The following is an 11799-nucleotide window of genomic DNA, read 5'->3' as shown; positions in this document are numbered from 1 at the left end:
TTTTTTTTTTAGTGTTCCAGTTTGGGCTTTGTGGAGTTCTATAAGATAACTAATGTCAATGACAGTGTGGAGATAAATAAAGAAATAGTAAGTTGTGTGCTTCCAGTGAGAGAGAGATCCTTAACACCTTGATCCAAAATATGAATCATCTCCCCAAGTCATGATGCACTCACAACACTCATCTCAGTTTACCTGATGTCCAAGAGCTCACTCCGCCATTATTTCGGATTATAGTCTTATCTGGTGTTAGAAGGTTCACATAAGGAAAGGACGGTGGTATTCACTGGATTAATTTTTAAGCAGTACAACAACCATGTAACATAAGCTAAACTTACCCATTCTAAAGTATTTATACATAAAACTGCTTAAACATACACTGTGTAATAATTCACAAATCATTAGTCACTGGCAAGTATAAATCTATGCAAGCCGTGTAAACCGTAGATTTCTTTCTACTTCTTGTTCGTTAATTAAATGGTTAAATGTGATGAAATGATTGCGGATGCCGTTAGAAACCTTAAACACCACTGAAGAGGACTCATCTTCGCCACGGAGGATCTTCGGCGGTGACGTAGAAGCAGGATGGGGCGGGCAGAGCGGGCTGGCGCCGGGAGATTCGAGCCCTGACCGCGGTTCGGACTCAAATCCTGCGTTATTTGGAAATAACTCGTAAACCACCCCTGCAGCCAGACCCATCCGATTTGTTTATTTGCAGTGCTGCCATGTTGTCGCGTTGTGTGATCTTTCAAAGCGGGATTAGAGGCTGTTAAACCTTCACAGGTAGGTGTTTGCGTCTTAGCGCGCTGCTGCTAACTACGCGGCGCATAGCACAGCACAGCCCAGTCGGGTCGCGTTAGCCGTGTTAGCCGGTGTTAGCCACGAGCCAACCAGGCTGACTCTTGTCTTCTGCGTGTGGGTTTCGCAACAACAATATCACAGCGAGCATTAGAGGTAGTTTTACGTGTATCGACCATCGCATATAAGCTGTTGGAGACATTAACTGGGTGTTGGTAGTCTCACAACCTCTCGAATGCTATCTATGCGTGTCCGTCGTTACCAGGAGATGCAGCTGAGAGCAAAAAATATATTTTTCCCGATTGTTCTGTAACGTCGCTTTTTGTTTTGATAAGAACGCCGAGCCGATTGAAATTTCAACTGCAGCTGTCATTAGCTTTTGGCATTTTTAGCTTGGAGGCCCCAAAGACCTCGGGCTGTAGTTGTTTACTTACCCGAGAAAGGCGTCGCCTGGACCCGAGCAACGCAACTAAAGTGCCCGAATGTAACATCTTAACAGATGTGTTATTAAAGGGAATTTGCTGCACAGCAGACGGTCAGAAACGCTCCCATGTTCAGGGTTATCGCCGTGCTAATTAACTTAGGCCACATGGCTGGTTAGCTCAGCTTGCTGGAGATGTAACTTCTGTTTTTGTGCAGCTACTTGGCGCTGAGTTTGGCTCCAATGTGAATCTACCTGGTAATGTGTATCAAACACCATGAACACGTGGCAACTTGTTTGTTTGCGATTATCATTCATGGATTCTTGCAGTCTGTTGTATAGTAATGAATGAGTGTCCACTAGCCCCAGCTCTCCTTTAGCTGTAACAGCAGACAGTGGGGAGGAGCCACATGAAGTGAAGTACTGTTTTTATAAGGTTCCAGAGAGAGAGATCCTGTACAGCTTGTTCCAAAATTATTATTCATCTCCCCAAGTCATGATGCACACACCACACACTTCTGTTCATGGTTCTGATACAGCAGTTGTTTTAATGTACGTGACTGCGCCCCAAATACTGTCAGGTTTATTTGTATACAGAGTGCAAAGCTGAGAATCTCAAGTGGTGGCTTGGGATGTATTTTGAGATGCGTCTTTAATGCCAGGTGTGATGACGAATGCTTAAAGCTAGCCAACTGCGATCGTGTTGCCAGATAACTAGTAAGGAGTGGTCAGATTTTCTAGAGGTTAGTGTTGGAGGCTTTCCCATATTCATATTGCTTGCGAACGTTAGATCTGCCCATGTAAGCTATAGTCAGCTTCAGAGATCCACGGATCCACAGGCCAGTATTGGTCTGATGCAGATATACACAGGCCAGCCACCACATTGAAACCACTGACAGGATTATGAGAACATTGACCATCTTCTGCTGGGAAACTTTTGGACCTGGCATTCATGTGGATGTTACTTAGACATGTAGCACCCCCCTAGACCAGACCAGGCACCCCCACCCCATAGCAATGACACTCCTTGATGGCAGCAGCCATCCCCAGCAGGATGCAGCCTGACACAGACACACACACAAAGAAATGCTTTAGGAACAACTAAAAAAAAAAACATGAAGAACAGCACAAGGTGTTGACCTGGCCTCCAAATTCACTAGATCCCAAACTGATCAAGTATCTGTGGGAAGATCCACAGAGGCCCCTTCCATCAACCCATAGGACCCAAAGGCCCCCACTAACAACATTCTGTTGCCAGACACCACAGGACACCCTCAGAAGGCCCATGTCCATTCTCTGATGAGTCACAACTGTTTTGGAGGCACAAGGGAGACCTACACAATATTAGGAAGGTGGTCACAATGTTATGACTGATCGGGGTATCATGTATATTCAGTATTGGCTGGTAATTAACAAGAAATGACAGTATAGAAATGCCAAAACTGGAACTGAGGTCATACAATGTTGCTCAGTTGAAGGGTAAAGGACTCAAGCTTGCAGCCTTGGTGATGGGATGCTTTGTCAGAGCAGAAACTGACAATCTAAGGTGTGTTTTTTTTTTTTTGTCCTGCATCAGCCTTGCAGATGGAGGCCATGGAGGTAGATATCCCTGTGGAGCTGCAGGCAAGAGACCTTAGACAGCCAGAAGCTGCTGGTGCTGCTGCTGCAGGTCAGCCTGAGGATGCCAATGTACCATATGTCATCTCGGACTCGGGGAGCAGCACTGAAGTGGATGAGGATGAAGATGATGACGACAACGGACGGGCAGCAGCTCGGGCACCTCCCAGGCTTCCTGCCACCTGGGCGTTTAGTCAAAGGGTGGTGGGTGGGGTGACAGCTGCCCCCTCAGCTGCTCAGGGGGCACCCATACGGAGGAGACTCAGGTACCCAGAATTGCTCAGAGGAGGCTTGATTTATGCCTTATTTGGATGCATGCCTGCTGTGTAGAAAAGTGAAATTCTGTTTTAATTAGCATAACTTAAGCTTAGTTTGGCTGTGAATTTTTCTACGCACCTCTGCAGACAGGGCCTCAGGGTGCACTACCCCAGCCAAACCGCAGCACCCTCAAGAGGATTCCCAGACTTCCTGCTCCGAGCACCCGCTGCCAGCGTGGCACAGCCGCAGTCTGGCAGCACCACCGAGGCCAGCGAGTCTGAGGATGAGGCAGAGGGGGATGAAGACAGGACACCTGCTGCTGTGGAGCCCACTGACCCTGTCTTGCCTGCTGGTCCTAACCTCAGCACCTCCAGCCAACTCGCTCAGTCTCAAGACGCCAGTACAACCAGTGAGTCTAACCAAAATTCAGTGTGTTCCAAATCCTGATTAGTTTCTGTAGTCCTCTGAACTTAAAACACACAATAATTATATATTTTTTCATGGTCTCATTAGGCTTATGCACATTGTGTGTTATATTCTGAGAGTCCGGTGTTATTTTTCTCTGTTCAGACTCCAGTTTACCTCCAGATGGTGAGAGGACAGAAGCTCAAAACAAGAACTTCCAGGTAACTTTCTGATCAACCCATCAATGTCAAGCATCTGTGAATTCTCTGTAAATTCATTTAATATTGTTTTTTGCTCTAATGATGTATATTGTAAAATAAGACAGATGGATCTGGATTTTAAGCTGGATGACCAGACCAGAACAGATAAAAATATTTCTTGCCATGTCTACCACAGGGCAGCATATTTCAGCCACCTGATTTTAGAAGTAATAGTTTATAGTTCCTTCAGACTCATTTAGCTTCCCTCATCTCCACTAGGTGGCCCTAGCAAACCCAGCTTCAGTCCAGTCGTCCCACACCGAGGAGAACGAAGGCGACACCTGCACCATCTGCTTTGAGGCGTGGACAACGGCGGGCGAGCACAGGCTGTCCGCTCTGCGCTGCGGACACCTCTTCGGCCACACCTGCATCCAGCGCTGGCTGAAGGCTCAGGGCCAAGCTGCGAAATGTCCACAGGTCAGCAAAGCCAATGCAACTCAGCAGAAATGATATGAATCCCACGTGGCAGACGATGATGTAACTGTACGTGCATTTCCTTGTGTTTTTAGTGCAACAAGAAAGCAAAGCGGTCAGACATTGTGCTTCTGTACGCTCCAAAGCTGAGAGCCCTGGACAACTCTGAGCAAGAGAACTTGAAGAAGTGAGTGACATCCTCTCTGCTTCACTACCAACATACCAATTGTGACAGACAAGTTTTTTCTGTTGTGAAAAATGTGCTTGGATCTCTTGTGCTATAATCAAGGGATACATAATAAGCATGGTACTGTTCACCTTCCACTGTCTAGGGATATCAGTCATCAGTAGGTTTATTCAGCAATGAATGGTTTCCACTCCTGTTTTATTGCAGTGCAGAAAGGTATGCGCGGAATGTAAACCGATTTGTTGAATACACACACTGCCGTCAGTCTATGAGAAGCACTTTGAAAGTCATTTTTCTAAAATACAATTATTTATATTTAACCTGATGAGAATAGCTTATCCGTTACATCTAACAAGCAAACTAAACTAGAGCATTTAATGTGTTTGTGTGCAGATCTCTGGAGCAGGAGCAGTCTCTGAGGAGGAAGGCTGAATTGGAGTCAGCTCAGTACAAACTCAAGCTGCAAGTTGTCACCAACCAGTATGGACAAGCACAGCAAGAGCTACAGGTATCGGTGACAAACTGTGAAGTATACTTCTATCTATCTAATGGTATCAGCTGTGTTGCGCCAATTACTGTTGGTACACATCAAATAGCTTTAAATAACTGCTGTAGTAATCCATGTTGTGACCAGAGCCACTCGTCTGAATCTGTAGAGACCAAGATACACAATGTCCAGTGGAAAACTTCAAAATGTCAGTCCATATTTGACATTTGAGTTGACAAAATAGTAATCAGAATTTTTCTTGCGTGAGACCAAGATATAAGCCTGCTCTGCTGTCCTTGCTAATTTAGGAGGTTGGATCATACATTACAGACAGATAAAAAGCTAGTAGAGCTAGTAGAGCTCAAGTAAAAATCTTTGGCTGCATTTATATTTTGAAACTTCAAATGAAATTGCAATAAACACAGATGTTCAGAAGAAGTATGATGACTGAACACATTCCTGAGATAACCTGTCAGACAGTGCATTCCACTGTGGGATAAACAAAGGATTATCTTGTCTTATATTATGACTATTGTTACGGTAATTCAAATACAAACATAATGAGGTGTAACCATAATGGGTGTACACACAAAAGGCTCGCACCTTGAATGACTTACTGTATTGATTTGTATTTGGACTTGTACACAATAATAATAATAATAGCTTGGACTTATATAGCGCCTTTCAGATACTAATTTTAGCTCGTCTTAGTCACAGAAAAAATGGTCATTGGCAAATACTTTTCGTTATCGTCTAGTAACAAAATGAACACTGTCCAAACTGTTTGACTGGTGCCGCTGGTGATTTTATCAAAGATATAAATTAACGATTAAAAACCGTCATGTTTTACACCCTGTGGAGTTCAGGATGTGCCGTGCATCTGATGGTTATTCAAGCCCTCCTTCTTCCCTGTGTAGGAGCTGAGGGCCCTCATGGCCCAGACTGGCAGGAGCTCAGCTCCCTCTACTTCCTCCTCTTCCTCGTCGTCTTCCCTTCACCTCAGCCTGTCTCAGAGGGCGGACGGGTCCAGGACAGCTCAGTACAGCTTCTCTAAGGCGGTGCTGGTGTCTCAGGGCGGAGGCTGCAGGGTTTTATCTTACTGTGAACCTCTGAGCTGCCTGCTGTCCTCGCAGCCGTCCCCTCACTCCACACTGGTGCCTGGTGAGATGCCCTCCTTTCCCTCCCCTTCCATGTCTTCCTTTTGACATGCCAGTACACGTATTTGTCCTCCTCTTTGGTGCAACTTCTGAGCATTACACTACAGTTCATGTCATGTCAGTGTTTTGGGTTTCTTTTGTTACAGTTACGCCCTTTAGCGCTTGAAGATGCTGAAACTAATTAAATTGTATTTCTATCCTTCACTTTGTCTCCTCCATTCAGGTTGTGGAGTGAAGAAGGTGAGTGTGGTGAACATGAAGGCGAGTCAGTACGTTCCTATCCACAGTAAACAGATCAGAGGTCTGTCCTTCAACAGACAGAACGACAGCCTGCTGCTGTCTGCCGCCCTAGACAGCACCATAAAACTGACCAGGTATGCACATGTCGTGAAATCTCCAACTTCAGACATTTGTGTGTATCTTTGATTATGACAAGTGTGTGTGTGTGTTTCAGTCTGCTGACCAACACAGTAGTTCAGACGTATAACGCTGGTAAACCCGTGTGGAGCTGCTGCTGGTGTTTGGATAACAGTAACTACATCTACGCCGGTCTGAGCAACGGCTCTGTGCTCATCTACGACACCAGAGACACCAGCACACATGTGCAGGAGCTGCAGCCGCTACGCTCCAGGTACGCTCCGTTATCCGCTTTTAAGAGCAGTTTGAAAAGATATGATCTATTTTTGAAATGTGGATGTGGTCCCTAAGAGACCAGTATGTTCAACACTGTTCCACTAGAACATAATGATGAACTATCTTTCTTGAAATCTCCTAACTTATTGAAATCTGATGGCCCCAGGTGTCCGGTGGCGTCTCTGTGCTATGTTCCACGGGCTGCGTCCAGCTCATTCCCTTGTGGCGGGCTGATTGCCGGCTCTCTGGAAGGCGGGTGTTTCTGGGAGCAGGTGAACGAGACCACCTACAGACCTCACCTCCTGCCCCTGGAGACCGCCGGCTGCACCGACATCCAGGTGGAGACGGAGAGCAGACACTGTCTGGTCACATACAGGCCTGGTAAGACCCCAACACCAGTGAGTGGACGGTTAGGAAAAGAAAACTTTAAACAAAAAAAGACTGCAAGCTTTGTTTTCCAAGCGTAACCTATTCAAGTGGAAACACGTCGAGCGTGATTGCACATCTGTGACCCCATCATCCAGCCATATCACAGTCTGGAAGCAGGATAGCAGACAACAGATAACACTGGCATTCCAAAAGACAACAATCCCTCGCTGCTGCCTTCCATCATACTTAACACAGTGGTTCAGAGAGAGACAGAAAAATAACTAGGGCAGTGGGGATGGAAATTGCAAATGATTTGTAGGCTTTTGTCACTTTATGAACTCGATCGTCATACAGAGTACCCTGTAGAACAGGGGCGTCAAACATATAGCTCACAGGCCAAAACCAGAGGGTACATTCTGGCCCTCGGGATGAATTCGATGACATTAACTGTAATTTTTCAATAAAATTGCCACCTGTTCCTAGTTTGTCCACTCGGGGGCACACTGTTTTTGTGGACATGACCACAACACTGAGACCCAGAACCAAGCAGCAGATGGCAGCAATGTACCAAAATTCAGAATCATTTTCATAATGTACTTCTACTTTTTGCACTAAAACGAAGGGGAAAAAATTGGGGTTGTTGTTATTTATAGGTTATTATGTTACTGATCTGGGCATCCTTGAGATCAAATTGGGCAGTGTGTGGCCCCTGAGCTAATATGAGTTCTACCCCTGCTCTAGAACATCTTTTCCAGCTTAGGTATTGAAAACGAATCGGCTAAAGCAATGCACCTTGCTATCACTACAAATAGTTGGACCTTACTGGAAAGTGGAGTTTTCTCACTGTGCAGTGATCCAAACATGGCCCCTTTATGAGAGTCAAGAAAAAAGTGTCAGTCAACGTAGAGCTGTGGGAAGTTTTATTTTAGTTAAAAGAACCACAGCCCACCCTATTTTAAGATAAGATAAGAAGCCTTTATTGCCACTGTACTCATGATACAACAAAATAGCCCACTACAGCGGTGTTTACATGCACATAACGGGGGCCCTAACCCAACCAAAAAATGTGCCCCAAAAAAAAAAAAGGATGGAAAACGAGGTACATGTTGAACCACTGGCCAACTGTAATTTTGCATCCCTAATATGTACCTACATACCTACAATACATGTGTGCTGGTATGAAGTGGAAGTCAACCGTCAAGACTCTGGGATATTTACAGACACACTAATAAATAAATGCATCCTTGGAGCAAAGGCTTTTTCCATTCTAATCGCAGGGTTGATGATCAATTATTAATGCACGACAAAATGTCCCTATCAAAACCTGCTTTTCAAAATAAAATGCCACTCTTAAGCAGAGATGCTTTAATTGTCGAAAGCCTGTGACTCACAAGTCGATAATGCAGCTCCAGAAAAGCTTCAGCAGCTGTCTGATTACCAGAACCCATCTGCACAACAGAAAGAGGGATGGGAGAAATAAAGTAAGAACCAGATCAGCAGTTTGCAGACGGGTAGAAGCACATGGGTTCACATTTCACTGGCTGTCTATTTCTAAATCTTAATATGTTAAATGGGTGATACAATTAGTTTTTACAAAGCAAATAACAAAAATATTAAGTCAAATAAAATAAACAGAACAGTGATCAAGAATGAAAATAGTTGTACCTGATGTGGTAGCAGACAGCTTCTTTGCTGTTAGCAGGAAAAATGCTGATTCATAAGCAGCTTGCTGAAAAGTGGACCAGAGGTTACTAACGTCTCAAATGTGCCTCTGCAAATAACACGGAAGTTTTGGACACACATCATTCTGACACAGAGTTATCATTTTGGCCTTTTGTGCGTTCATTGGATGCTTGTGAGTAAAGGGGGGCCGGAAGTAATGGGGGAGGGGGAGGGGGAGGGGGAGGGGATTGCATGTAGCAAAGGGTGCAGACTTTTCTTCCTTCTTTGGTGACAGTGTTAAACACCTGTTGTGCGGTTGGCACAGATGACAACATCCTTTCAGATCACAAGTTCTGCACGTTTTTAAAAAGTACTAAAAAAAAGAAAAAGGTATGAAAACGTCAACATTTATCAGCAAAGGTCTTGAATATTTTTTCAGGTGGTTTAGTTATGAAATGGAAAGTGTTATGCATTCACCACTGATCTAAGGGGTATTCAATTCTTTCTTGATGTTTTAATTGTGTTAATGAATGACTCACTATTTTATTTGGAATTATTTGTTACATGCTCCTGGACAGTAGTTACAGAAATGTGAAAGAAAAGCTGTGAATTGAAGACCTCATCAAGAATTGTGCTATTGGTCGGTATGGTCTTGCTGAAGCTGCTACAAAAATACTTAATTAGCATTATTCAGATGAGACTAGTATTACCTGGGGAAGTCATGTGATTAAGAAATTAGCATGCAAGGAGCCACTTCAGTCTCTGGTCCAGCAGCCTGGACATCCCAAAGCAGACAATGTATCTGAGGCTTGAGTCCATTTTGGGTGTGCGCCTTGACATTATATTGCAATTCTTTTATTGTCTGATTCTAATTTAAATTATTTATGTGGAATATTGGCCAGCTGTGATCCAGTTCAAGGTGCTGTTCTAACCATGTTTACCATGTTAAACCTCCTGAAGAGTAACCCTGAATCAGGACCGTCTGCATCAGTGCTGACAGTGTTTAACTGTAGATAAAAATGTTGTTTCTGCCACAGGACGCTCCAACCCATTCCTGCGCTGTGTCCTGATGGCTCTGAACCGGACCCCCCAGCAGGACTCTAGTCAGATACCCAGCTGCTCCTGCTCACCGGTGCAGACGTTCAGCGCCGGCTCATCCTGCAAACTGCTCACCAAGAATGCCGTCTTCAGGAGTCCAGAGGGAGCCGGGACACTGGTCTGTGCTGGGGATGAGGCTTCCAACTCCACCATGGTTAGTTGTGCGTGTTTGTTTGTGTGGATAAGATACACTGATCAGCCACAACATTAAAACCACTGACAGGAGAATTAAATAACATTGACATCTTGTCATCTTGTGACAGTTCATGTTCTGCTGGGATACTTTTGGACCTGGCATTCATGTGGATGTTACTTAGACATGTAGCACCCACCTAGACCAGACCAGGCACCCCTACCCCATAGCAATGACACTCCTTGATGGCAGCAGCCATCCCCATTATTATTTTTTGCTCTTTTAAAGCTATATTTCATATTAACTTCATTTTTCCTTCTGAGTTTTATATATAATTGAGAGAGCCTCCAGTTGCCTCTTCCTCATGTATCCGTCTCCTTGTCTGTCTTCCTCCTCCTCCTCCTCATCAGGTGTGGGACGCTGGCAGTGGCTCTCTTCTGCAGAAGCTTCCGGCTGACCTCCCAGTGCTGGACATCAGTCCCTTCTCCGTGAACGGCGAGCACTTTCTGGCCTCGCTTACAGAGAAGATGCTGAAGCTGTACAAGTGGGAGTGAGTGAGGAGGACTTGATGAATGTGGACCACTGGTCTCCTCAAGAGACCTGGAAACAAAAAAGCACACCACAGTGTGTGTGGGAAACTAAATGCTGCTAAACTTCTATCTGTATGTTTACACAGAGAAACGGCCAGAGGAAACCTTTCCGATTCATCCCTTGTAGTTTTTCTCCTCCCCTTTCAACCAAACATCCATGTCACTGTGTAACAGCATGAAGCCTGAGTCAGCTGTGTGGCACTTGGATGCTCTTCCATTCAAGGATTGTGTATACATGCGGGAAAAGGTCAGATTAATAATGCATAACACTTGTCACTTGGTTAGTCTGCCCTGCGGAGTCTCAGTCATCTCAGCTGGGGAAGTGGTTGGAGGATTGTCAACAGAAGGTGATTTTTCTCGTCTTTTGAGTCTAATGAACGTGATTGTTGGGAGAAATACCGCGTCAGACCTGCAGTTAAATGACTGACACCAACATTTCTGCAGCTCTTTACTGCAAATCATGTATTTAGACTTTTTGCCAACCATTTTCAGGCTGTGTGCAGGCCGTTCAGGTTTAGACTTGCACTGCCGCATGCAGCCATTAGTCCTCATTCATTTCTGTACAGCATGAAAATGAATTAGCTTTCTAAACATGGTCAACATCCAGCCTGGGCTGCAGCGAACTGTTTTCACCATCATTCCATCTGCCGATTGCCTTCTCAATTAATCCATCTGTTGTTTGGACTGTAAATTACACTATTTCTGGTTGTTTTCAGTTATGTTGTTCACTGTGATGGATTACATTAGATTACGTTGTACAGAAATGATTGGAAATCTAGTGGCTCCCTGGGATGGCAGTTTAAAGATTATTACAAAACAGCAGCACGTGCGTGGAAGTCAACAACAGTAAATAATTAAAGGACCATTAGGAGCTATGTGCAAAAGTCAAACAAGAGCAGACACCTCTCTTCATTCAATCTGTCCTACCGCTTCCCTTTTAAGCTTTTTAATGTTCCCTTCTCTCAAACTCGCACAATCTGTCGGTGGGGTTTATTTATGATGTAGGATTTTAGTTTTATCCCACTCCCCACTAAACATCAAGTGCCAAAGTAATCTGATGGTATCGGTTTTACTTTCCTGAGTTTCTTTCTAAAGAAAGTTGTATATATGTATATTTGCTACCACTCTTTTATGTATGACTTCAAATAAATAAAAATTGTGTTATTTTTCATTTAAATTGCAGGTATGACTGTTTTTTTATTTTTTATTTTTTCAATTCTAGAATCTGCTCACGTCGTCTCTTAGTGTTAATGATAAATCTAGAAACCACCAATGGAGGAAAATGTTAATTTCTCTGTCTCGGTACAGATAGA

The 11799-nt window shown here is 44.3% G+C and overlaps 1 protein-coding gene across 1 annotated transcript; it reads left to right on the top strand.

Moving 5' to 3' along the window:
* Positions 1–77: 77 nt before the first annotated feature.
* Positions 78–11657, top strand: rfwd3 (ring finger and WD repeat domain 3). Its single transcript, XM_084555553.1, has 13 exons — positions 78–780; positions 2793–3099; positions 3238–3500; positions 3662–3717; positions 3976–4173; positions 4266–4357; positions 4751–4865; positions 5762–6005; positions 6225–6375; positions 6456–6632; positions 6801–7015; positions 9703–9917; positions 10307–11657. The coding sequence occupies exons 2-13, from the start codon at positions 2801–2803 to the stop codon at positions 10448–10450; spliced, it is 2169 nt and encodes a 722-aa protein (XP_084411679.1). The 5' UTR covers positions 78–780; positions 2793–2800; the 3' UTR covers positions 10451–11657.
* Positions 11658–11799: the final 142 nt, after the last annotated feature.

The sequence above is a fragment of the Chelon labrosus genome, assembly GCF_963514085.1.
Source record: "Chelon labrosus genome assembly, chromosome: 11".
NCBI lineage: Eukaryota > Metazoa > Chordata > Actinopteri > Mugiliformes > Mugilidae > Chelon > Chelon labrosus.
This window is presented reverse-complemented; position numbering and strand designations above follow the sequence as displayed.